At 46.3% G+C, this 27,753-nt stretch overlaps 1 protein-coding gene and 1 long non-coding RNA gene across 2 annotated transcripts; both read right to left on the bottom strand.

Annotated features, from left to right (window-relative positions):
* Positions 1-5,317: 5,317 nt before the first annotated feature.
* MID1IP1 (MID1 interacting protein 1) lies at positions 5,318-7,080 on the bottom strand. Its single transcript, XM_071750929.1, has 2 exons — positions 6,943-7,080; positions 5,318-6,559 (listed from the first exon to the last, which is right to left on the bottom strand). The coding sequence occupies exon 2, from the start codon at positions 6,403-6,405 to the stop codon at positions 5,908-5,910; it is 498 nt and encodes a 165-aa protein (XP_071607030.1). The 5' UTR covers positions 6,406-6,559; positions 6,943-7,080; the 3' UTR covers positions 5,318-5,907.
* A 9,085-nt stretch (positions 7,081-16,165) lies between these two features.
* Positions 16,166-17,731, bottom strand: LOC139799195 (uncharacterized). The gene is made up of 2 exons (XR_011727131.1): positions 16,442-17,731; positions 16,166-16,337 (listed from the first exon to the last, which is right to left on the bottom strand). It is a non-coding gene; the product is annotated as an uncharacterized lncRNA (long non-coding RNA).
* Between the last annotated feature and the right edge of the window lie 10,022 nt (positions 17,732-27,753).

The following is a 27,753-nucleotide window of genomic DNA, read 5'->3' as shown; positions in this document are numbered from 1 at the left end:
ATTCCCTTCTTTGTCATGATAAATTTTGGTAAGCCAGTTCATATGTGAGTAAGATGAAATATAGCATTTCAGAAACACATATATTAAAACCTGAAAAAAATCCTTCTATTGAGGTATGTCTAATTGAGACCTTGTGTCTTCTTGGATGTGCTTTTAGACCATCTACCTGCAAAAGAGACTAAGAGAGCAGAATGTTGTACTGAAATATTTGAGAACTAAAAGTATTTGCATACAAAAAAAAAAAATCACTCTCAGATTCCAGTTAAGTCTCCTCCAAGTGGGGTACAAGTGAACCCATCTGATGGATCAGGCTTCCTACAGACCCATAAAAAAGTGGGAAGTGTGTAATCTATCTAACACATCTAATCTCTGTACTGAAACAGCCTCCATCTATGCAGTATTTGCTAGTTGGCTTACAAGTGCTGACTTGGCAAGTCTTTAATCTCTCAACTCCCAGGTGTTTTGATAAACCACAAAAGCTGTCAGCTTGGACCTCAAGTAGGTCTTTTCTGCCCTGATTCTGGTGGAAAGCCTTTGTGCATGAGCACCAGCCCTCCTGCTCAGGTGGGGTGAAAGGATGCTTCATCATTCCCCTCGCTTTGCTCCCAGGAAAAAGCAGTATCAGTTATCGGGTGAGAAACCTCATCATCACCTTCCTCCCTCCTGGCCACAGCATAATCTGGAAGAAATCCCTGAAGGACAGCTTCGCCTTGCATCATATGCCAATAACCAACCAGCAATCCCACAGCAAGCAGGCTGCCATACTGCTGCACTATGCTCTGAATCACTTTAGGCACTCTGCCCATCTTCTCAGTTCCAATACAGATGAAAAGGGAGATGCACTTGAAAGGGCTCAGCAAGTCCTAAGTAGTGCGTCTGTGCCTCTGGGACATCAGCCCTGCTGCTTGTAACCCCAAGTTGCTAAGGTAAAACAGGCCAGAATTATATTAGAATCAGACATGTGTAGATAAATGTGATAAAAATATACAATGCTTTAGTTGATACCATGACAAACCTTACAAACATCATGAGGGAAGCTCATTTACTGCTTTGTGATTTAATACAGAGGCATCTATTTTCTCTCTAAGCTTTACAAGCTCTGTGCCAGCTCTCCCAGAACAAAATTCAAAAGCACAAAAACTTGGTGCTGCTTTCCTTGTTACATCACTCCGGGTCATGTAAACGTAAGTGTGTTTGAATGGAAATGGAATATTACTTTTTATAAACAGTGTCAATTCCGGCAGTTGGCTGCCAACATAAAGGTAACAATTGCTGCACTCCTATTTGCAAATTTCCTTTTGGAAAGGAGTTTATAACTTCACTCCCTAAAGTTAATTTTGACCCAAACTTGTCATGCAAGTCTGTGGTCTGGGAGGAAAATGATTTTGCAATGCCAGAACTAATGCGTTCAGGTATTTCTGCTTCTTTAGAGGTGACAACACCAAATAACAGAAAAAAGTCACACAAACATGGAACTGCTTATGTAATACTCACCTTGCTTGCAACAGTTCCCTCAGATTTGATGGCAGGTTATAACCCATCAAGTTCTTCTTTTTCCCTTGTGTATATTATCTCTGAGCTTTTTGGAATATAGCATATAGCACACTGTTAGTTAGATATAAATTTAAAAAAAATGTCTAAAGATACAAATAACAACAAGCAGTTCAGCCAAACAACCCCTTCCCATGCTTCAGGAAGGTCCATGGAAGAAAATAATCACTGCAGACTTTTTCACAAAGATATGTACCAAACCCATAAGCACAGAATTTTCTATACCCATATGCACAGACTTTTCTATCTTTTTTTTTTTTTTTTTTTTTTTTTTCCCCAAGGTGAGAGCTTAACTGCATAATAATGAGAGTTCAATATAACCTTACATCTGGCTACAAGCAGAAGTGGATCTTTCTGGGAAGCCAACCTACTGATGACTCATTTGCCTTGGTGCAAAAGCTTGCGGTGGGGTGGGGGGGAAACAAACCACAGAACACAGATTTGTTGATCTATTTAAGACCTGCAAGAAAAAGCTTTCAGAGTGAAAGTAGGGAGAAGACAGTCTGGTCTGACCCACCCTCATCTGCCCCTTCAACAAGGCACTGACCTTTTGTACTGGGGGTGACACCAAGCAGAAATGCAACCCATGGAGCTGAAGGTGTGGACTGCAGGTGGTGGTCTGATCCAAGTGAGTGTAAAGATACTGATTTCAGACTTTTTATGTGCTTCTGGGCAGAAAGGGATATGGTGGCCCATTTCTGGAGGGGTCTGGAAAAAACCTTATGGTGCCAAAGGTAGGTATGATTCCTGAAATGCACACATCATCCAGCACAGACCTTCCACACATCTAAGACAGCAGTCAGCAGTCAAAGCAGCCTAAGAAAGGCTGTTCCTCCTATGGAACTCACATCCATACTCAACATCCTCATTTTTAAATACATATATATACATATATACATGCTATGAGACAAAAGCTTGGCTTTCCTCCTTCCCTCCCCATTTGTTCTCCAGTTCTTTTGTATACACAAAAATAAGAGTTGACTTATAAACTATAAGGACAGGTAGCACTTTTATATATTAGCTGATGCATCCCATGAGCAATGTCCTTGAGGCCCCTTGGCTGCCACATACCTTCTGCTGTAATCAATTTGTAAGGGCAAACTGTTCTGAATCTCATTATTTATTACTCTTCCAATGGCTGCCTTACTGTATATCGAGTCTATTTCATTTAAGTGAGCTAAAAATGTCAACTGCTTCTCACATAGCAAGTGTATATATACTCCTGCTTTGTGCATGATTATAGTAGCTTGGCGAGTTTGTTTTTTGGTTTTTTTCACATATGGCTTGGAGATAAAGCAACTTGTCAAAGTATTTGCCATCATAAAGACACTTTTACATTAGATTGATGTCACTTGTTAGTATCACTTACAGGTATAAGAATCACAGTCTCCAGTCACAGAATCACAAAATAGTTTGGGTTGGAAGGGACCTTCAAGATCATCTAGTTCCAAGCTCCATTCATGGGCAGGGACTCCTCCCACTTGGCCAAAATCCCCATCCAGCCTGGCCTTGAACACTGCCAGGGAGGGGGTATCAACAACTTCTCTGGGGAACATGTTCCAGTGTCACATCACTCTCACACCAAGTAATTTCTTCCTAGTATCTAATTGAAAACTACCCCCTCCCAGTTTAAAGCCAGTCAGGAGCTCTTAAAATAATCGATCCCTTCAAAAGGAAATGCAACTCCTAGCAATAGGCTTGTGTCATATAGAGTGGCTCATAAAACTTTTTCCCAATTCAGCATCTAGCATAAGAACATCTGTGCATTAAGACTTTGCAGTCTCATCTTTAGTTACTGCAATGTCCGGAGCTTGCATTTAAATAATTGCCTGACCACGCCACTTTTTAGGCCAAGTTGCTTTCCACAGTTGCCAATAGCCCAGTCCCATCCCTTGCCCTTTGCATGAGAAATATATTTCTGGTTTTATCTTTCTTTTTCTTTTTTTTTTTTCTTTTTTTTTTTTTTTCCTCCCCTGCATCACAAGATAGCTTTCTTGATCCCAAGAGCCTTGATCCTCTCCCGTGACCTTCAAAAAAAGGGGGAATTCTGCAGCAGCTTCCCAGGTGGCCTTGTCTCCCCTGCTGCTCTGAGGCTCAGCAGTTTTTACTGCGGCTTGAACTGGGGTAACCCGGGCTGGTGAGAGCCATGCGGCCCGGCCCCACTCGGGAGCCATGTGCAGCCCGGCAGCCGCAGCTTAGTCACTCGGGCAGGGCAGAGCCGGCAGTCGCAGCACCATCCTGCCCCCTCTCTTATCCGAAGCTTTACTTCTAAGAAAATCATTCCCACCTTCGCGGCCAGGCAGAGATGGTTTTTAGCTGCTCTTCCACCGTTTTTCTTCAGGATGCCGAGGGAATGGATGCAATGTTCATGGTGCTATCGCTCGAATGTAATGATGCTACTCATAGTCTAAACCGGCTTGTCTCTCGTGCGACACTGAAACACTGCTTTTTTTTTTTTTTTAAATCCATGCCGGAGAAGTTAACAGGAGTTCAAAAGGAGCGCTGTTGAGACTGCCTTAGCTGCTTTTGCCGGAGGTTTTCCCCAAGCAGAGGTTGTAACGTGGTTTTCAGCCGGCTGAGCGCAAGGCAGGAGGGAGCCACGCAGCAGAACCGGTTCTCCCTCTCACCCTCGCCTTCGGGAGAACAAAACTTCACCGTCCGGCATACGGAACGGCACCTTTAGCATTGCATTAGTTAAGGCTCCAGCAAAACTGGCGAGCTGATATGTTAGGAATCCAGGGTAATCTCTCTCCTTGTTCTTGACTTTTTTCCTGGCATCTTCCCAAACAGGGAGGGGAAGAGGAACTAAAAACACTACAAATTGCCAAGCTAAAAAATCATCCAGCCGTAAAAAGTTCTTCTTTACCCTAGATGGAAAAACCTTCTAAAATATGTATTTTTAAACATACATGTAGGCTAATTTGTTTTAACTATACAAACATCAGCCAACTAGAGCCATGTCTGGAGGACTCATTCTTTACCACAATGTTCTACCAGTGGGGATGAAAAACAAATTGCTGGGGTATACCTGAATTTAAGCAAGAGTATTCTTAAAGATGAAAAAAACCCTTCTGATGAAAAAAAAACCAAAACCGAAACAACCACAAGCCCTAAATTCGATGGCAATAATCCAAAGTGAAATATCACTCCTCAAACTTGGCATTTAAGTGCCTGAGAAGAAAGCTTCATACGTTATGAAAATACTTCATACGTTAATGAAACTTAATATAAAAACCAATATAGGCACACAATTCCAAGGCACATTAGTTCAGCAAATGAAAAAAAAGAGAGAAATGAAATAAATACAATTTGGCTAAGATAAAACCAGCTAATTCCTAGCATCTCAAGGGGATTACAGAGGAAATAAAATAATGCAAGACATAGGAGAGGCAAGTATCCCAGACCTGTTCCAATGGAGAGAAAAGAGCTCCCCCCAGTACATTAAGATACTTCCCGAAAAATGTGAGAGTCATTCCCAGGCTTTGAGCCAACCTCCATGAATCGCTGCCTGCAAAGTAACCACAACTTGATCTTGCATTTTGTTAAAGAGGCACTGACTTTCATAACAGCATTCAGAGCAACTGGACTCTCCAGTTGGGAAGAGCTTACCAAAACTTAGGCCATGTGTGGTTCAGTTAGCACATTTGCTCCTCCATTTTAGACAGGCTGAGCCATCATAACTACCTAATTGCTCCCTTTGGAAAAAAAAAGAGGTATCTGCATCTGGTAAGGTAGCTCTGGAAATAACAGAAAAACAACAGAAGAATTCCAGATGTTAAAAATATCATTTAATTAAAGAAACATAAATCATACCAAAAAGTTTTAAATCACTTTTTGTTAATACATTTGCATTTATTTTAGAATATACTCTACATCTGAATAAAAAAGTTTTAAATAAACTCCAGTACATGTACAACCATGGGACCTGCCATCCATCCCGGGACAGAGGGATGCTTGTTAACCCACTGGGTTCCCTCCCGGGTCACAGGAACAATTTTAGGCCAGTTTTGCTATGTTCATCGGCTTGTTGAGCCTCCTATCTGCCAGCTATGCCTCCTCCACCTCATACAGGTATGGGTTCCAAGTCTCCCTGCCCGGGGAGGCACAGCAGCCGCTCACCCCACACCGTACAATAAAAAACCAAAAACAACGGGAGGGGGGGGGTATAATTAATAAACTAGTATTGATTAATTTACATCTCTCTCTCGCTTGTGCGTTGGTAGAAAACCGGCTGCAGTCCTGAAAGCTCGCGGGGAAGCCTCAACCCAGGGCGCTGCCCTCCGCCGCCGCAGTGCCGGGCGGGGGGGACTCGCTGCTCCCGTCGGGCCGGGGCCCTTCCCCCGCTCCCCCCGGCCCTCACTGCCCCCAGCTGCTGCTGAAGCCGATCTCCTGCTTGTATCTGTTAGTGAGGACATTGGCCTTGCGGGTGAGCTTGGAGAGCACCGAGTGGAGTCCGCTGAGGTGATAGTGGAACTGCTGCTCCAGGTCCTCCTCCCCCTCGCCCTCCTCGGCGGGCCCGCCGCCCAGCTTGTCCTTCTTGCGGGTCGCCTCCTCGCCCGCCGGCGGCTGCAGTACCCCCCACTCGATGTCGTTGCGGATGGACTTGAGCAGCACGTAGTGGCTGTACATGTCCCTGCGGGAGAGGTAGGCGCCGGGGTCGCCGGGCGATAAGGCGGCCTCCCGCTGCGGGCAGACGGCGCCGGCAGCGTCCAGCTCCTCCAGCAGCAGCGGCACGTCCCGCAGCAGGCTGGGCACCAACACCGTCTGGTCCATGTTGTTGACGGCGCCGATGAAGCGGTTCATGGCGTTGAAGAGGGAGTACTTCTGGCTGTACGAGTCGCAGATCTGCATCATGACGGCGAGCGGGAGGGCGAGATCAACGGGACGGGCTCAGACCGCGGGGCTCCTCCGGCGGCGACCACCACCACCACCTCCTCCTCCTCGGGGCTAGCGACACCGGCCGCCCTCCGCCGCGGGCTGGGCTCGGTGGCTGCTCAAGAGCAGAGTCCTGATGGGAGAAAAGACGAGGAGGGCGCCGCGGTTAGGGGCTGCTCTTCCTCCCTCCAGACCTTCTTCTCTTCCCCTTCCGCCCTCCCCCACCACCGCCTTTATCCTCGCTCCCATCTCCTTCTTCAGGCGTCCCCCCCTCCTCGTCCCTTCTATTCGCCCTATACCCCCGCCCCATACAAAGAAGCAAAAATCGTAAGCAAAACCCAAACCCGCAGCCCCTCCCGGCAGCCCCGCGTGGGACTAAGGGGGCTTCCTTTTTTCACCTGGGCCGCCGCCTCCCCACACCCTCCCATCCCATCCCGCCGGTACATGGAAATCCAAGCGGACCCAGCCTGCGGGACCCGGCACGAAACACCGAGCCGCCGCGGGGCAGACACCCACCGTGCTCCGGAGCCGCTCACAGCCGCACTGTTATCCGGCTACCACCACCGTCCGTAGCTGCGCTCCCATCCCCGGCGCGGTATTTATAGCGCCTATCTTAAAACAAGGTGTTTCCCCAGTGCCACCCCCCGTGCCGGCACGCCTGATAAAGGCGGCGGGCGGTGGCCGGGCTGCCACGGCTCCGCCTCTCGCCTTCAACCGGGGGAGGGCATCGCGGCGGGGAGGGCGGTGGGACCGGTCTGGCCGAGGACATAGCCCGCCCCCCCCCCCCCTCTTCCCCCTCACTGGTAGCCGGCGGAGAGGAGTTGGCGCTTGTAGTGGGAACTGAGTACCGTGAAGCCGGTGTGCCAGGCTCCTACCCACCAACCCACTCGCCCGTTACCCGTCCCCCGGCGGCGGCGGCAGCAGCCCGCAGCCTGCGGAAAGGGACCGGTGGCTGCACAACTGCTCTCGCCAGCGCCCGTAACGCCTGCCGAGCCGCGGGCGGGGGACAGGAGCGAAGGGCACGGCACTGCGATGGAGCTGATGAAGGTTCTGCGGATTGTACAGCCACACCGCTCCCCGCCCCACTCCCCTCCTCGCCACCGGAGGTCTCCCGGCACCGGCAGCCCTTTCCCACCCACCCACCCGCCCGCCCGGCCTGAAGGGGAGGGGGAATAGGGGGGGAACGGGCAGCGAGAGGCGCGCTGGGCATAGTGATTGACAGGGCAGGCGGCGGGGACACGCGGGCTCCGCGTGCCGCCCGCGTTCGCCCAGGCCGCTCATTGGCTGCCGGGCGCGCGGCGAGCGTGACGGCCACGTCGCCCGCCCCCCTCGGCGCCGCGTGCCCCAGCGGGCCGGCTAAGGGGAGGGCGGGATCCTCCTCTTCCTCCTCCTCCTTCTCCCCGCCCGCACTTGTCTGCTTCCCCCCCCGCACCTTCCCCTCACTCGGGGCTCCTCGCTGCCCTCCCTCCCTCCCTCCTCGCCGCGCTGTGCCGTGCCAGCCCGAGGGCGTGAGAGGGAAGCGGGCGCTCCCCATCCCGGAGCGGCCTTTTGTCTGCGGCCCTTGGCTGCGCGGGGCCGCCTGGCAGCGTTAGCGGGGCAGCTGCCATCACCCCACGGCCTCACCTCCGGGCTCAGCCAATGGAGGGGCAGCCCTGCCGCCCGGCTCCGCTGCCCCCCTGCCAATCAGCCAGCGGCGGCCAACAGCCAATGGGAAACAACAGCCCCCTCCCCACACACCCCCCGCCCCTGGTAACAGCGGAGTGGGATGGGACAGCCGGCGGGGGTCACGTGGGGTAAAACGGCTGCAAGGGGGGGGGTGTTGTGTGCGTATTGTGTGTGTGCGGAGCGCGTTGCCGTGGCAACGGATCAACCAACAGCCAGCGGCGGGGGCCCCGACGGGGCCTGCGCGGTGCCGGGGAAAGCCCGAGGTTCGGCCCGCAGGGGAGTTGGGAGGCGCAGCGGACGCCGCCAGCCTCGGGCGGTGTGGAGACGGGGGGGAGCTGGGCCTCGCCTGCGGCAGCAGAGAGCCGGGGGCTGGGCAGGTACTAGAGGGCTGACAGACGACCGCCTGAGCTTCCCGAGCGCTGGCCTGCAGCGGCGGTTCGGCCTGCTGACCCTGCCGTGCCGGGTGGCTGCGTCCTCCCCACAGCCTCACCGGTTCCCGCCGCCTTGGCCTCAGGCACTCACAGGGTGACGGCCCGGCCGTGGGCGGGGTGAGGCGGCAGCCGGGCAGCCTTCGCAGCATCGCGGATACCTCTGGCTAAACAGCAGCAAGAGGCAGGGGCTGGAATAAAATTGCTGTCTGTTTGTAAATCATTCACTGCGGGGAAAAAACAAAACAAAACAACATCAACAACAAAAATGATCTCACTAGGCCAGAAAATTGGTCACAACATGAATTTGCATCTTTATATAGAGACAGTGTCATTAATACACCATTAAGAGTCTTGCTGCCTTTAATTGAAATACGGTGTGTGCTGAACATTCAATAAACTGGAAAAAGAGATAAATCTTTAGAAACAAGAGGAATTGGTTTATTGTCCAGCTTTCCTGTCCAAATTAAAACAGAACAAACGTCTGAACAAATGAAGACTTTGCCGGTGTTCAGAACATACTGGCTGGTGAGGAGGAAAAGTTGACAGAAACAGCCCATCTTGAAGCTGCAAACGGGAAATAAACCGTCATAGCCAAAGCACCAGATAAGGAAGGTCTGTGCCTTCAGTGTGATGCTATACCAATTATGACCTAAGCATAAAATAATTTTGGCCCCCACTTGCCTTCTTTGTTTCCCAAAATGGATAGCCACATGGTCTTCTTCCATCTTCAACTATAAATATTGCCTTATTTTAGCATCATAGCGCCTGTAGCCCATGCAGGCATGTGTCTGACCCATTAGGCTGAGATAGAGCATATGCGAGTCAAACTTCACAGCATCAGGCAATCATGGAAGGGTTTTTTAGTTTGGTTTTTTTCTCTCTTTTTTCTTTTGACTTCCTTATGTTCTGATCAATTTTGATATGCAGTGTAAATGTCTCTGATACATATAACGTATATCATTAACACAAGCATGAGTAGGTTTGATTGCTCTTTGGTTAGAACGAAATAAACGTATTTCTAATTCCACTGGCATGTAATTGCAAAGGCCGTGCACATGAGTAAATAATAAAAGACACATGTTTTCCCCCCCTCCTGTCCAGATGATCTTATTTTTGTCACGAACTTTTATATGCAAGCAGCATTTATTTAAAATATTTGCTCTTCAGAGTGATCCAATTGTTGTGGCCATGCAGTGCCTGGAAGGGGAGTCAGCTGCAAACCCCTTATCTCATGTCCCGGGCAATGAGGAAGCTTGCACACTCGCTATCAGGCAGCCCAGGAAGGTACAAACGTTTGCCTTCACCCAGCACAGCCTCCTGGGTAAGGAAACCAAAAAGACAACATGCAAAAGCAGTCTTTAGCAAACACCTCATACAAATGGAGCACTCCTGAGGTACAAGCCCAGCAGTATGGGCATAAAACCACCTTTCTGCTTGCATAGATTTGGTGCTGCTCATCAGGAACGGAGTCACATATAATTTTCTGTAATAGCTAAAACTCTCTAACTTTCCCTGTGGTGAGCGAGAGCTGGTGGTGTTCAGCCAGCTGGATGAGAGCTTTGTTTCTGTGGCCATCCGAAAAAGAGGAACAGGGACAAGCTATCACTCTTGCTATTTAGCTATTGCTGTTACTGAGCCATTACTAGCACTGACTAGTTAACTTAGCTGTTCATCAGTATTTAGCCACGGTAGCACTAAAATTAGTGCTACAAAGACACGACGCTGCCTGCGGCTTGTCTCCTCCGGGGACATTAGCAACGTCGTAGTATTTTTCAAGAGAAGACAGATGATTCTGTCAGCTTGTGTGGGTTTTCATACCATTTGCAAGGCCTATCTAAATTATCTCTTCTGTGGCAACAGGATAACAAACCGTCTTTGTTAACAGCTTTTGCAGGACACATGCTGGCATGAATTAACGTGCCACTGGCACATTGCAGACCAGCGATGGCTACACTTTGGTGGTAAGGAAGTTGTTCTGCTGCACAGTGTTTGCAAAATATGATGAGATCTTGTGTGGGTGAAAAGCGATAAATATGTGCAAATATTTAGTGTTGCATTCTGCAGCCTGGGAACACCATTTGGGCTGGCCTTGAAAGAGCAACATCTCTTGGGAATTTCACTTCCTCTCGTAATTTGTTATCGATGTGACATGGCAGATTAGAGTGCAACCTTGGGAGCTGCCAGTCGTTTCCTTCTATTTCTATTTGACATACATTTTTGCTCAAACTTGTGAACTTCTTCCATCGTTTTGGGGATGTGGCAGTACAGCTGCACGCATTTAACACTTCTCCCTCGTCCTTTCTCTTTCTGAAACCGAGTCCAGTTGTACTAAACTCTGAACTGAGGATACCCGTCATTTCTCATCCAGAAGGAATGTGTGTAAATGTATCATTTTAATTGGTGCCTCTCAATGAGTTTCATGTGATCAGTTCTTGTAGCTTAACATGCTAATAATTAGGGTAGGTGGAAAACCAGTATGTTAAAGGAATGCAGACCAATTTGTCTGAATCCTGCAGAGACCTGTGCTATAACTTTTGCAACGATTTACTCACCTCTCTTCTACCATGCGCTTAGCTGCCTTCTGCTGCTGTTTCTGATGGTCCTTTGCGAGAGAAGTGATTCTCCAAAGTGGACAATAACCTCTGGGGAGGCATACAAAGGGTCAGGAGGAGGAGGTTTGGAGAAGGGAGCAGTGACTGTAAATCCCCTCTCCTCCTGGTGAACATGCAGACCAGAGTGAAACTGCACTCTGCCAGCAGCAGCACAATGAGGGCTCTGCGGCCTTGTGTCTCCATGCAGAGGAGCGGTGCTTCGTGTGCAGGGTGAAAAGCCTGGGGCTCCAACTGGGAGCAGGAGCAGGGAGCCATGCTGGGCAGGGAGATGGCCATCTCAAGTGGCTCCCGTGAAGCCCCTCCAAGTCACCTGGCTCTGAACCCAGGTCTCTCCAAGCCTGCCAAGTCCTCACTTCCTTAGAGATATTCCTGGAAATCATCACAAGTTCAGCTTCAATCTGTTCACCAGTCACCGTGTATTTTCAGGGTGTGGGGTCCCCTTCAAGCAGTGTTCAGCTAGCACGGGGTTGTCCGAATAGGCTGAAAACCCCCCACAAAGGAACCAGTGGGATAAATGCTGCCACGGAGTTGTTTACACAATGTTTGCATAGCATCCCTCTCCGCGGCCTTTGCCAGCCTCATCTGTTTCCCCTGGAAGCTGTGGTGTGCGGTGTTCAGGACCACAGTGGCCCTTTTCAAATGGCTCCTTAGCGCTGCCATAATAAGCCTGATAAATAAAACATGGCTCGCAGACACGGATTTACTGGAGAGGGCTAAGGGGGCTGTAGCTCCCTCATTAGTATCTCCCGGTGCAGCATGTGTGCTCCTCATTATGTGGCACAGTGGCAGTTGTCTAGTCATCCACGATGAGGCTGCAGCCACTCCAAGGATGCGCCAGGGATCCCAGGTTTGGGATTGTTTTTTTTTTCTTTTTTCTTTTTTCCCCGTGTTAATAATGGGAATTTACAAGAAAAAAAAAAAAAAAAAAAAAAAAAAAAAAAAAAAAAAAAAAGACCTTGAAGAGGATGAAGGGGAAAAGACTGAAAAGACTGCAACTGAGTCTGCTGTTCTCTCCCTTGCATCTCTGTAAGTCAGCATCAAGCACAGAGAAATCCATATAGCCAGGACAATATGGGACTGGCGGGAGGGAGTAGGATCAAGGCCTCAGGACTGCACAAACTCTTACTTCTGTGGGGGCTTTGTTTGCCTTCAGTCTAAAAGGCTGCTTGCAAATTTGTGGCAAAAGTATAAACTTCATCCTTTCCCTCCCATTTTTCTTCTTCTGTTCAAGGGAAAAGAATCAATTTGGCTGATTTCGAGCCCCTCAAATCTGGGGACTCGGGAATCTGGGTTAATCTGCATGGCATTTGTGGAGACTTGATCCAGCTTTTCTTTCCAGCCATCATTTAAATCCCTCCTACCTCCTGCATACAAGCTGCAACTGCATCATTGTAGTAACCCTGTGACCAAGAGGCATGAGAGTCTCCTCTGAGACTGTAATCTCACTCTAAACAGCTCTCTGGCGGGTGCTCGGGAGTGGCGATGCATCATGCAATTTTCCCCTTTAGAGGCTGACGGTGTCATCTCTACCCTGATCCCTGCCCTGCCTGGCTGGTCCTGGTAAGCTGCTGCCCCAGGGCTGGCCTGGAAGAGGGTTCCTGACAAGGCACCGCACATCTGGGCCACGTGCAGGGTCACGGACAGAGCTGGCAAAATCTGCCCCTTTCTCCTTGCAACTCTCCCCGTGCTCTGGCAGAAAAGATACCTGGTTTGGGTGGCAGGAGATTTTATCGGCGCAGCAAAATAATCCACAATAAGCTTCTGACTTTCTGTAACGGTATTTAATATGCATGTAGTCAAACGAATGCCACCGTGATATATTTTTATGGACAAATATTATGTATTAAGCCCTGATTTATACATTTGAGTGTAATACCTGGGGCTCTAAGGAGAGCCTTTAATCTCTGTCAGCGAGGCAGCACGCATGCTAAAACGCTGAGTAAATCTGCACGGGAGCGGTGAACCGAGCGCAGCATCTATCAGAGTTCTTCCGCCTGATAAAATTAAATACACAAGACCACCTTTCTGTGACATTAACGGTTTGATACACAGGGGCTGACATCAGGAAATACCAATCTCCACTCCCCGTTGTGACTGTAACCTCCAGGATTTCTGATGCTTCTGCCGTTCCTGTCCTAATGCGTAGGACAGGTGCCACCTCAAGCTCCCAGGAGAAATTCCCGGCTGAAGTTTCTGAGTCTGCCCACAGCGTGGCCCCTCTCCTCCCATCACCCTGCAGCATCTTGCCGTCGGTGTTTCCCGGGGTGGAGCTGGGGGGGTTGCTGGCACCCTATTTCCTCTTCATCAGCACGTGTAGAAGGGTGCGCCTCGTCTCAGCATGGGGTTCTGCATTTAGTAATCTCACCAGCTCAACTGTTTTTATCTGAAACTCCCTTCTGAACTGATAAATCTAAATTGCACATTTTCTAAACCGCTTAGCTTAGAGGTAAATCTTGCAGGTATCCTCAGATGACTAGCTGGTGTCTTCTGCACCTGTCTAGCACCACCTACTGTAACTTTTTTATACTGTTTTCATTTTCCTTTCCAACTGCAGGTTTAAGGTTCCTACGGGAGCTGCCTTCGTCGGGAGGATTTGGTCCTGCAACAGCTGTTTTCATCCCAAGGACTTTGTGGAAGAGCAGGAGCTCTACTTCTGTTTGAAAAGGCCCAAAGCTGGGACTGGGGTGAAACAAATACATGTCCTTCCCATAGCTTGTATCTCCTTGTTTTAAACTGGTGACTTCATTTTCAGTGCCTACACTGCTGCTGATACATTTTACACTCTACTCAGTGCTCAAAAATAGAAGAAGATGGAGCAGAGGAAAGGTGCCCCCCCTTCACTGAAGCTTTTCATGCTAGATGGTGGAAAAAGAGTTAGGGATGTGGCAGGGTGAGAGACTGGAGCAGAGTTTTGTGTGGAGAAAAGAGGGTCTGAATGGGAACTAATCTTCCAGCTGCTGCCAGGAGATGCCAAGAGGGAGACATCAGCTTGTAATTCTACCATTTCCTGGGGAGTTACAGGGTGAGACTACAAGCAGCAGGATTTTCCTGTGAAAATCCCATCTCTTCTTGTTACATTCAGTATTAAAAGGGAAGCTGCTCTGAAAGAATATCCTACTTTTCCCAGCTTGGCAGTTCAGAGACATTATGGGTCCTTATTATATGCACTCCTACTGGAGAAGGATGGATAATGTTATGTGGTTAAAAACAACTATTAGAACCAAAAATAAACCCAGAGCTTTCTGACTGCTATGACTATTATGGATTTGTATGATTAATATTTAGTTGCTTTACAAAAAGTGCTGAAAGCTCAAAATCAGAACTAAATTGTGGTAAGGATTGCATATGGCTGGGTTTTTTAAATAAATCTGTTCATAATGAGTATTCCTGTAGGTGATAGATTAACATAAAAATACTGCCAGTCTGTTCCAGCATTTTACAACACAGAATAAGGTACATCATACGTTTCTTTTTTTGTTTTGTTTTGTTTTGTTTTGTTACCGAAACTCAAATGATCTCTTTGAAGCTAACTTGTTTCAATAGCAAGCAACATATTTTTTCCAGTCCTTGTGAAAACTGGGGATGAGGTAGATCTGATAGCTTACTCCATGAAGTTCTGTGGCAAATCTGCAGACCAAAAGACCACAGGGTGTTGCCCTGGCTTTGTTTCTTGATGAAGTTCTGAAAAGAGCTAAATTAAATACATGCTCTAGCCATATGTGTAATTTGGTCCAACTGCAAGAGCTTATAGCTGTCAGTGAATTTCTCCATACTCTCAGCGTTGCACAATGGATGACACAAGAGCCTGAAGATTACTCTCTCCAGTACTACCATGCATTCACAAGCCTGAAGTTATTACAACAGCATTTTTTCATTTGCATGGTTGGAGAGAATCTGTTTTTTGCAGAAGATCTGTATTTCAAAACAGATTTCTGTGTCCGTCCTTATTGGTGGTCTCCGAGGTTGGTTTTTTTCACCCCATTTGGGAATGTGGGAACAAATGAAATAAACCCATCATAAAAAATAATTCTGTCCAGGTGGAACATAAATCAGCCAAAAAAATATTATTCTAAATGGCAAATAAAAAGCATATGCTGTATTATTTAAAGCACAGCCTTCATATTCACATACAAAATTAATGCTGCAGTAGGAGGTAAAACTGATGGAGGCAGACAATGAAAATATTAGGAGTAAAACATGATGCCAGGAACAATTCAAGCAGAGCCACTTGCAGGGTCATGGTCATATTCCATTTCAAATGGGCATGGAAATACACTGTGGGTTATTCTTCTCCAGAGATGCACAGATAATAAGCACCTGCTCCCCATGTCTACTCTCCCCTTTTAACTGCTGATTTATTGGTTGTTTCTGAAAGCTGTGGTCAGGCCTGTGAGGGATATATAACATGGTGCCTGCAGGAGGAATGGCAGACGAGCTGCCAAACTCCCCATCACTACTGTGGGGTGAAGGGATGAGCAGTTTTTGGAACAAAAGCTGGCTCCTCTTTAGCTTCCAAGTGAAAGGACACTACTAAAAGTAAATCAGCAGTCTCCCTCCACTCATCATGCCTGGGTTGTGCCTGGGTCATGCCTAGCAAAGTCTGTAAAAAATCCTAAACTTATGTTCCTCACCTCAAACTAGAGTAAATGATGGGTTCAGAAAAGACACATACAATGTTTGGTGGTCCAAGGTACTAAAGGGATCTTTTCCATAACTAGGTATTTGACTTCCCACAGCATCAAGGAAACTACTGGGATATGTATTTATAAAGCATTTAATTGCAGTCTTTTAAGGTCAATATCAGAACAGCCTTAGGAATCCAACATGTGTAAGAGGGTATATACCACATAGTACTATTGGAGACAATACCACTGCGAAATTTTTATACTCATCCTACTTCTCCAAGGGTCAGGGAGAGTTTCACTCCATTCCCTCCCTAAAGTGACAAAGAGCCTCACTACATAAGGGATGCACATAACGTTCTGCTATTGTTGAGGCTGGGTCACTATGAAGAGTCTTTGAATCAGTAAGTTGTTTTTCCATGTAATTTAATTAAAACAATAATTGCATAGAGAGCTTGCTTGGTGTGAGTTATGCTCTTTCTTTATTCTCTGATATTTTCTTCTTTGCAGCAAGAGTGGAGCTTTACAGCTATGAGGTCTTGAGATGTTCCAATATGGAGGTCCATGAGATTTAAATGACACTGCATGCCCATTTAGAAAAGAAAGAAAGAAAGTGCTGTTTAATTAAAAATGTGAATCTGGAAATGAAGGGCTATTGAGAATCATTCTGAACTGCATATTTTACATACATGGTTAAGAAAAAGGTCCTCTGTAGCCACTGGAGTAATGCACGGTTCAGTTCCCCTGTGACGGGAAGCAGTTTATTAACCTAGAACTATGAAATTGCTCAAAATGACATTTGGCGATGCTGAACTGACACAAATCCCCCAAAGTAAGGAAACTGAGAGGGCAGCTGCAGAGCCTTCCACTGAGCCCTGCTGCATCTTTTAAAAGGCAGCAGGAGAGGTGCACAAGGAGCCAAGACTGCAAAGGTAGAAGAGCAGCATGAAAGCAAGAAACTTTCATTTGAACCCTGGCTCTGACTCCTGAACTGGTCACCTCAGCAAGATATTTAGGCATTAAGCGGCCCCAGTGAAGGACAGGCTTTAAACAGAGCTCCTTGTGCTCATTGCTGAGCCCCTTGAGCCTGACTTAAGCACCTGAAAGAACACCTAAAGGTGTTCAATATCAAGTGCTGATGGTGCATGCTGGCCTCTTTTGAAACAGGATCCTTAAGGTCTGATCTTGCATGTTCATTATGGAGTTAAGGGCAAACCTCACCAATAGCTCTACCCTTGCTACCCTTCTGGCAAAGCAAGGACTGACTCCTTATGTATTCCCATCTGCAAGGAACACAACCCTGGACACCACACTTGCTTCAAGGACCTGTTGGGACCTTCTTGCAGGAGCAGAGCCTGCAGAACTCGCCTCCTTGGTTGGACTCAGTGTGTCTCTATAACCAGGAGCAGCCCAAGCTTCATCCATGTGGAACTTTGCCCTCAGGTGTAGGGATGGTGTGAGCTGCTCTGCTAGCAGGGCTTGACTGCTTTTGAGATGGGAGCTCTTACATGCTCTCTGTGTTGTGCTGGACTACATTGCACAGGGGTGCCAACTTTCCTGGCACTGTCTTAAAGACCTCTGCACCATGTTCCACCCTGTGCTGCTGATGTACCCTCTCTCCGTTTGGTATCTCAAGGCTTTTCAAAATTGTGTACACCTGACTATGAGCCTTCCCAGTAGATTTTAAAGCCCAACAGTAACGGTTTGTTTTGCATGAAGTTCTATCTATTTTCTTTCCCATAAATCATATCCCATTTTTTTCACTTCTGCATGTCCTAGACCCTGACCAAAGGTGTAGTCTTAACAACAGAAAATTACTTACGTGTTCAGAGAGGTAGAAAAAAGATCATTTCTTCCCCCAGAGGTTTACTGACCCGGATCCAGATTGTAAATTGCCCAGAGATGAACCTGCCCCATGTAAAGGTGACTGGAGGGCAATGCTGTCCTCCACTATCACTGCTTGCAGCAGATTGCTGCAGGCCAGAGGTCCTCAGTGGATTTCTGTGTGGGCAGATGGGTCCATAGGCAGAAGGGGAAATCAGGTAGATCTTCTGCTTGCCTGGCAGGCTGATGCCTGGTCATCAGTGGAATTTTTTACTGCACATGAATCTTTTTCTTTGACACTCCGTTTTCAAGAAAAACGTGTTTCCCAGCCTGACCTGCAGTTATGTATCACATCTGCTCTGCCACGTAACTGGACAGGAGATTTTAGGAACAGGTCTGGCAGAAAGCACTGCCAAAAGTACCAATTAAACATACCTCCCCAAATGGGGGGAGAGGAATTTACTCTGCAATGTCTTTCAGCCCTAGTAATCTCAACTGGTCCAGTAATCTCAATTGGTATAAACAACACTGCAAATGTACTCCAGCAGCAGCGTTATCTTTCAGCTGGCAGAGCCCCTTTAAGCACTAAGACATTGTTGTGCTTTTTTTTTTTTTTTTTTTTTTTGCTGTAGCCAAACAGGACTAGATTGAAATCAATAGCCCCATTTCATCTGTCACTTACTTAAGCTTGATTGGAACCCATGTTTGTAAAGCTGAAAGGCTTTTCTAGTCCATAGTTACTCTGCCTCCCATGGCCAACCCACCTGTGAGAATTTCACTTTACTACATTTTGAAAAGAAATATGATGGATAATGAAAACAAATGTTTGTTTTGTTATAGTGTGTTTAACTCAACACTTTTTTTGTTATTAATGCTGGGGTAAAACGAGTCTGCTTGGAAAGGAGGCACATCTGCCCATAGACTTCATAACTTGCTCAGAGTTATTGGTCTTACCCACAATATTAGTGATAAAAATTGATTATCCATTCCCACTTGCTTCATGATCCATAGCTATTTTTTTCATTCACATTATAAGCTGGTTTATACAGAGTGAGACAGTATTATTTAAGTAGCCAAGGACGAGCATAATACATCTTACTCGCTAAAAGCCACACCAGCTGAAAGCAGGGTTTTCTTCATGTTAGCCCTGTCCTTTCCTGAAGGTATAAATAATCTGGACTTGGCAACTGTCACGGCTCCTTTTGGCTCTGAAAACACCCTTTGGTTACTGGATGTGCATGGCTCACCCAGGTTTAGTGCTGCCTTTTTTATCCACAGCTGCAAAGCTTGGGACTCAACAGGACCCAATCGTTGAAGGAACAGTTGTGCTGAGCTTCCTAGGGGAAGCTTTGGGACTGCATGACCAGCATGTCACAGAAGGCAGGAGACAGTGGGAAGGACTGAGAATTGCAAGGATGGAGAGGAAAATTAAAGGGAGGGCCACAGTTCAAAGCTTCTGCAAAACTTCCCAGGCGAAAGCTCCCTTTTGTAAGTCATGCTTCAGCAATATGGACTCTGCTGCTCCCAAGGAAGGGGACCACACATGAGAGATCTCCGAGGGACCATGACACAACCATTGGCATCCAGAGCCTTATACACACACTTTCTTGCAGCTGCAGGGGAGAGGAGCAGTGTGCTTGCTATCAGCTCTCTGAGTTTCTGAACATTTAAAAGGACAGAGCAGTTTGGATATTGCCTGTAGATGAAACTGTAAAAGTTCCAATCTCCAACTAAAATTGATTCTTTGAGTCCAACAATAAGCTGTGGGAACAGAGGCTATTCCTAAAATGGGATAAACTTTAGTATTGCCGCTGTGAGGAAGAGTTCATTGATATGACCACAGTCCCGTACAAAAAAAAAAAAAAAAAAAAAAAAAAAAAAAAGGAAAAGTTATACATTGGCCTGCCCTGAGATCAGTGGTTTTGACTTAGACCTAGAAGATTTTGCTTTTTGGACCTACAGTGGGATCCTGGATATTCCACTTTTTCTTCTGGAATTTCTTTTAGCATAAACAGGGATTATCTGCACACCAGAAAGAAGAGACTGACAGTAAAAATGCTTCACAGCTTAGCTGCATAGCTGGTATCTTCCCTCAGAGAGTAAAACAGCCAATGCATAGACTGACATACAATTGAAAGGAGGGGTGTTTCCCTGTGGGACTACTAAATGTAAGTCTCTTTTTGTTCAATAAGGAGATGAGACAAGTTTTTCCACCCTATTGCTGGGTAATCTCTTCTGGAATGAGGACTGCTTGGCTGGCACAGGATCTAGAGCTCCTGGGGGCAAATGCAGAGCAAACAGCTAATTCCAGCAACAGCAATAAGAAGAATAATCACCCGTGCATCCATACCAGTCCATACAGTCCCTCATCTATGGAATCAAAAGAGCTGCATCTTATCTTTACAGAGTGATCTCCGTGCTGGCAGGTTCCCCCTGCGGTTTGCAGGCGGGCAGGAGATCAGGGGAAAGGGCATGGGATGCACAGCCCCCCCTCCGCGGGATGCCCACGGGCATCTGTGCCCACAGCCGCTGGTTCTGGGGGGCCGGAGAGGGGGAAGGCAGGGTGGGAGAGCAGCAGCCCGGGCGGCGCTGCCAAAACTGACGCTGTTTTGCCATCTAGTGCCGCGGGTCCAGATTGCAAGAGCCCAAGAGCCCATCGCCACCCACCCCCTCCTAATGGACAGGGTTTCAAAGAAACTCGGGTTTATGGCCCAGCTAGAATTACAGGAACTTTAGTGGGGTTTTCCTCCCTCCCTCCCTCCCTCCCTCCCTCCCTCCCTCCCTCCCTCCCTCCCTCCCTCCCTCCCTCCCTCCCTCCCTCTCTTCCTTCCTTCCTTCCTTCCTTCCTTCCTTCCTTCCTTCCTTCCTTCCTTCCTTCCTTCCTTCCTTCCTTCCTTCCTTCCTTCCTTCCTTCCTTCCTTCCTTCCTTCCTTCCTTCCTTCCTTCCCTCTCTTCCTTCCTTCCTTCCTTCCTTCCTTCCTTCCTTCCTTCCTTCCTTCCTTCCTTCCTTCCTTCCTTCCTTCCTTCCTTCCTTCCTTCCTTCCTTCCTTCCTTCCTTCCTTCCTTCCTTCCTTCCTTCCTTCCTTCCTTCCTTCCTTCCTTCCTTCCTTCCTTCCTTCCTTCCTTCCTTCCTTCCTTCCTTCCTTCCTTCCTTCCTTCCTTCCTTCCTTCCTTCCTTCCTTCCTTCCTTCCTTCCTTCCTTCCTTCCTTCCTTCCTTCCTTCCTTCCTTCCTTCCTTCCTTCCTTCCTTCCTTCCTTCCAGTTTCCCATGGTCTCTAGGAAAACCTTCCCTTTCTGACTAGCCCTCACCTAAACACAGATATTTAGCATCATTTGGACCTCCTGATTTAGGGCTAAAACTGTGATGGGGCCAAAACCATTATCTGAGCGCCGCTGCCAGTGCTCAAGTTGTCCGGCACATGAGGGCTGAGAGGGAGGTGATTTACATGGGGAGGCTTGGGAGCTGAGCCAGGTGATTTGCCTGCAGTGACAGTGAGTAATGAATCTGATCAATTTTGCAAGCCCTCCCCCTCCTCTGGTAATCACCCATGAGGAGGTCATGATTTTCTCACATTTATTCATTCCTCTAAATTATTTGGCGAATAATGTCAGCAAACGCAGGGCATCCTTAAAGGATGTGTGAGCAGTTTACTGGGGGAGCCCTGGAGTCAAAGGGATTTTTGCTGGTAGACTGGGAGAATGGAAACACTGTACTAAGACTTTCAGTCAAGAAACACAGGGGTTACTTGTATGTGTGAATTTATGATTTACTTTCTGAAATCGTTCTCCCCTGTTCATTTAAAGTGTGCTCTGTCTACAAACTTCAGGGCTGTGACATTTTTAAGACTATAGCTAGATATGAAAAAATGCCGGCATTGCAGTCCAGCTTAATTTCCTATAAAATACAAATTAATATTTGCAGAACCTTTTAATTTTAATTTCAGCAAATTCTAGTCACCTCCAAAATGGAGATAAGTGAGTTTGGCTGCCCCAAAATCAGTGCCCAGCACACAGAACTAAGAAGTCTACTGCTTCATGAACTGAAGTTAATGGGGAATGGGAGTGTGAGAGGGACAGGTCTGGACTTTGAATACCAGTCCATTTAGAAAAAGAGAAAAATCTCTTTGTTGGTAATCTATTTCCAGAGGAGCTTTAGAAATAATTTCTAGTTTTGCAACGTAAAAATTCCTTCTGCAGTTGGATATATACACATATGTCTTCACAGGCACAAAGATGTGTCACAGGGGGGAGTCAGCTCTGTTTGGGTAGAGAACAAGTCAGTAATTGTGTGCCAAGCATGTTAAAAAGTGGATGATGGGTAAAGCAAAAAGAAACTGAGCTGAGCTGGGGACTGAAAGGTAGTCAGAAAGAGTGAAGGTGATGATAACACCTCTGCTGCTGCACAAGCAAACACGGAAACTGCCGTACCACCACAAGGAAAACTTGGCAACTTTCAAGTAAAGCCATACCACACCCTGTAGTCTTGGTGAGCTGTGAATAAATACCAAAGTTTAATTTTACATGCTGCCACAGGCTATTTTGCTATCTACAATTAAAATCTTTACTTAGGAGGTTATTTGATTTGGTATCAAGAGAGAATAACAAAGGTTTTTGAAGATGCGATCCAGTGAGATCTGGTTTTCTACAGATAGATGGCTTAAGGCTGAGATCCTAAGAGGGTACTGAGTAATAGCAGACATGCTTATATTGTACCCTTTCCCTCAGCTGGGAACATTAATAGGGTCTTTTTCATCTACCTTCCTGCTTTTATTCAACCCAGAGGAAATTTCTGTCTTGGACATCTTTGGCCCTGTGTCATATTTAGTTAAATTGGATGGTGAGTTTAAAAACTGTTGAGGTTACCTGAAAAATCAACCTATGGATTGAATTAGTCTTGCTTCCTTAGCAAACTCAAAGTTAATCCATGCAGAGTTGGAGAGATTAAGACTTCAGCCTTCAAAATGGAACTGAATAGTAGCAGAAAAGATTTTGAAGCCAGAAAAGCAGTTTCATCACTATCAAGAATAACGACTAATAAAGCAATAACAATAACAACCTATCTTTTATGTAATAACTTACATCTTGAAGTGGTTTTCAAGCTTCTTTTTTCCACTTCTAGAGTAATTTTCTCAAAATCAATTTTTGCAGCATTGCTGAAGTCGAGTCCCTCCTTGGACAGGACAAAAGCAATCACATGGACTGCAGAACACTGCACATCAGAGGAGGGAGAGGAAATTTCAGGCAAAGACACTGGTATAGATTCCTACTGTGACATAAAATGTCAGGGTGTCTTTAATACTAAAGCAAGTAAGCCAACATCTTGATGGGAGACAACTTTTTCAGTGTTTTCTTGTCTAGACTGGCCAAACTGTGAACACTGTTGTAGATGAGACACCCCAAAGCCAATCTCACATCAATGTGAGGAGCTGAGTTCAGATCAGAGTTGTTCTGTGAATGTGTAAGCACAGTTGAATTGGTTTCATTAGATAGGCAGTGACTTGTGATCACACAGATTCTAAAAGATACAGAGCACACACCAGGTAATGCCTCAGGCCCAAGGTTGTAAATGCTGCCCTTCCAAGGACTGGAGTGCCAAAGATGTGCTCAAAGGCCATCAAAAATCTTTGAATGTATTGCAGCTGAACTGCAATCGAGTTTAACTTTTGGTCTAGGAGAGGTTATATTTGGTTTTATTCTTACAGAAACATTGGCTATGGAGTCTCTGCATATAGGAAGATATATATACAAAGAGACAGAGAGAAAAAATTGCTGAATGCTTTCTATTTTACTCCATACAGATTCTAAAGCTGGTGGTAGTTATACATTGAGAGGGGGCTAATAATTCACCTGCCATCGGCACAGAGACGTGAGTGCTTCTTCTGCAGTTTAGCAAACACACAGAAAGGGCACTGCAACACTTAGTAATTAGTACCCCTTTGCAGTATTTAATGAAGTTGTTATTATTGTTATTATTATTATTGTGATTGTTACTATTATTTTTTTAGTGAGTGTGCACAATGACTAAATAATTTGGGCAGACACAACATGGTCGGGAAAGGAAAGGGTTTCTAAGCACCTCATTTTCCCTCATCCCTTTCCCTCCAGCAAGAAGAATAAAATCGCATGGTTTTTATGCAGAACCTTGTGCAGGAGACAGGCAGCAAGTAATTAAACATTTCTTTCTGACAGCCCAGCTTAGGCCTTTTCTGCAAACATGCAGATAAAGCCACTGCAGAAACGAGGTGTTGGTGGCTGTGTTAGCTGATCAGTGTGCCAGCAAGTGCAGCAGGGAGCAGCACACAGGCAGCACTTTCTCACTCACCTGATCTCTGTCAGAGGCTTGATACCAAGCACATATAAAGCCCAACAGATGGGTATAAACAGCTAAGTGTAGGAGGCTTGTACAGGGGTCAACACCTGGATGAACTCTACAAGCATTAATTAAGAGGAGAAAGGAGTGGCACAGCTTTAGCTTTGCTTGGGTTCACATGAAAGCAAATCAATGGCATAATCCATGTCCATCTCCACCAGTTAGACACAAGGAGAGCTGGGAGATGCTAGAGAAGCCTCAGCAAGCCTACACCAGCTGCTGAGGTTGTACCAGCTGTGATGTGCTGAGTGTGGGGCTGACAGAGCAATAAGCCAGGCATCCTGGGTAGCCAGCTATCCACCCAAATATTCCCCTCTGATAAAGCAAACTTAGATGGCTTCTTTGAAGATTCTTAGAGTTCCAGAAGCCCAGTCATTTTTGCAAGGGCAAAAAATGCATCTGGAGGTGGAACTGAGATGAAAGAAGGGTAAACTGGACCAAGGTTTCCTTTTGTATTGTATTGATGCAAGCAACCAAACTGCAATGTAGGACTTCAGAGAGATAAAGACAGATAAGGGAAGGGCTGGAACACTTTTCATGTCAGTAACACCATGTCAGGAATGCCCTTTAGGTTTTTTTATTTTTTTTCCCAAAAATAACAATATATGAAGCTGTATGAAGAATGTCTGAGAAGAAATACTAATTGTATATAAAGCTATTTCTAGAAGTTCTAGAATTGAGCTTTTCAAAGCAACTTAAAGGAGAGAGGGGCCAGTTTTCATTGAATTTCAATAGGATTTATGCATCTGTTGTTTCACAGTATTGATCAAAATTCTAAAACTGTTGGTTTTCATAGCATCAATACTTAACTGCTTTCTCCATACTATAGTAAAAACCATCAAAACCTTTAAACTACAGGTGAACATAATGTACAAAAATGAACATTTAAAAATTGTGGGCTACAATATTAAACAAAACATTGTTAATCTTGATAATCTCTATTTGAATAAATCCATCAGCTACTTTAATGGACATATAATGATCTAATGTACTCAGCCAGCTCTGTGTCTCCTTGAGTAACTCAAGGGGAGGAAAAAAAAATAAAAAAAAGAAATAAGAAACTCCAGCTAATTGCCACATGGGGAGATGGCACAACTTTGTAAATACAAGTAGTATGGGGAGACAGATGGAAGCCCTTTCAGGAGTCAGATGTTGGCAGTCAGAAAGGATGGTGATAATCAGGATGTGATCAAATCCCAGCTACCAATCACCCAGATCAGACTGGACCTGAAAAAATTGTGGGTACCCAAGAGTCATAAGCCTTACACTAAAAGTCTATAAATGGTTAACTCCACAGCTCTCCTGTGCCCATGAGGAGTTATTTTCTTGGGAACATGTCTAGGGAACTTGGGCATGAGTATTGCTGGAGTACTTGGGATGCCATGAGAAGCAGCAGGGGTTTAGCACCTCTGAGCTCCTTTGTCAGATGCCTTGGGCTGAAAAGTCCCCTCTCTAGTGAGTTTCAGGGCAGACACAGAGGTCCTTCTCACTGTCCATCTTGAGACTCAAGGCTGTTTTCTCTCCAGTTCAATGTCAGTCTGTGGAGTTATTGCAAAGTGCTTTCCCACACTTCTCCTTGCACACTGTCCTTTTCAGCATCGTGAAAAATGCCATGTCCACACTTTTCATGAATACTCCCTAAACAAATGAATGTTCATGTTGGGATTATGTAGGGGGATGATTACACCATCCTTTACTTTGGGCATTTGTTTCTGGTTGCAGTATTTCCTCTTTGGCTGTGTTTCTTTTCCCTCTCTCCCCTTTTTGCTGGAGATATAACACATTAGGCTTTATTGTGTTCACACAAGAAGATTCTGCTTTCTCCAAATCAGAGAATCAGAGAATCACAGAATCATAGAATCATAGAATGGTTTGGGAGGGAGGCAGGGAGGGGCCAGCCACACTTTCCCTGTGTCTCACCACTCTCACAGGAAAGAATTTTTTGTGTAACCTAAATCTTTCCTATTCAAGTTTTAAACCATTGCCTCTTGCTAACACCCATGAAACAACTCCTACCCCAGTGTTCTTGTAGGCCCTCTTCAGGTACTGGAAAGATGTTATAATATCACCTGGGAGCCTCCTGTTCTCCAGGATGAACCATGCCAACTTTCTCAAACTATATTGATAGCAGAGGTTCTCCATCCCTCTTATCATTTCTGTGGTACCTCTCTGGACATGCTCAAGGAGCTCCATGTCCTTCTTATGTTGGGGACTCCAGACCTGGACACAGCACCCCAGGTGGGGTCTCACAAGAGCAGAGCAGAGGGGGAGAATCCCCTCCCTTGACCTGCTGTCTGTGCTGCTTTTGATGCAGCCCAGGACCCAGGTGGCTTCATGGCTGCAAGCACACATTGAGGGCTCATGTTGAGCTTCTGGTCCACCACCACCACCCCCAAGTCCTTCTCAGGGCTGCCCTCAATCGTTTCTCCTCCAAAATAATTTGACTATATCTCATCAAGCTGACCACATAGACATCTACCAGGTAGCACATTGGCAGCTGTTTTAATTTGACATTATTATTTTTCCAGACTTGCAACCTACTTCCAAAGGCACTCAAGGTTACCTGCTAGGGTGCTACTCCCTGCCTTTTCCTTTCTTGTGGCAATGAAGAATTTAGGAACCATTTCTACTAGGATGCTACAAAACTGCACAGTGTCCTGCATGGCCTGGCACATCTCTCCAAATTGGTTCCCTGTCCTTCTCGTGCCTCCTGTGAAGCTCACCACAGAATACAGCTACTCAAGCCTGTATTTCTGGAGTAACACACCACCTCTCCTTTCCTTAGCTCTCCCTGTGGACATCTTGCTCTCTTTTTTTTTCTTCCAGTTTATCAGCTTTCCAAAAGCAGAGGCACTTGATCATTGTCTTGATTTCACAAAGCGTGTTCCCTCTGTGCTGTACATCAACAAATGTCACAACGTTTGATGGATTATAGTATAAGAGTAAACATATGGCCATCCTAATGAAACAAACTTGCGAAGGTGGGAACCAGAGACCATGGAACATTTCACAGTCATGGCTATAGCTTGGCAAACTCCTGTTTTTTATTTACAGACACATTTTAGCCTGTATCATGACCCTGACTGTGGTGGCTGAAGGGGTAGGAAAAGGAAATACAGAATGGTGATGCTGGTAAATGCTTCAGATCCTCGGTCTCAGCCTTTCTCTGTGTCCACTGCTCTGTCTGTCATATTTGTTCTGTATCTGAGCAATGCAGTGTCTTTACAAAGTGGTTTGAGTTGCATCACTGGGTGTGAACACTGACCTACTTCAATGTCCTTTGCAATTACTAAATTTCTCAGCTCGTTCACTGTTGCTTATAATCAGCAGGCTTTGCTGCCTTTGTGGTTAATTCCTCCAGACATAATTAAAATGTTTGGGACTGACACTGGGCTTTGCTGAGGTTTGGGTTGTATCTTCTTGGCTGCCTCAATGTCCTCCTTGATATGGGATTCCGATGAATGCCTTCCCTGACATGGCACATCATCAGTGGGTGCTTTCATTCCTGCAAGACTCTCTTGTGCCTCCAATAATGCTGTGAAGTGTTTCTGGCTCCCAAAATGCTCTGGAAGTTTATACCAAGGCTCAGCCTCAGCTGTGGTGCCTGTTGTGCATGCTGGAGCCTCAAGCAGGATTGCATCAGGACGCAGGTATTTACAGGAATCCCCATCCCTTTGCAGTAGGGCTGCAAGCCCTCCAAGGCTGATGATGTCTTCACCTCCAGAGCTCTGGTTTGCAGTGTTCCTTGGTCTTTGGGTGGCTAATAAAATACTGCCAAGGCAACTGATTTGTTGAAAAACTGG

Source organism: Heliangelus exortis, chromosome 1 (genome assembly GCF_036169615.1).
Source record: "Heliangelus exortis chromosome 1, bHelExo1.hap1, whole genome shotgun sequence".
Taxonomy (NCBI): Eukaryota; Metazoa; Chordata; class Aves; order Apodiformes; family Trochilidae; genus Heliangelus; species Heliangelus exortis.
Note: the sequence above shows the minus strand (reverse complement) of the source record. Positions and strands in the feature narration are given on the sequence as shown.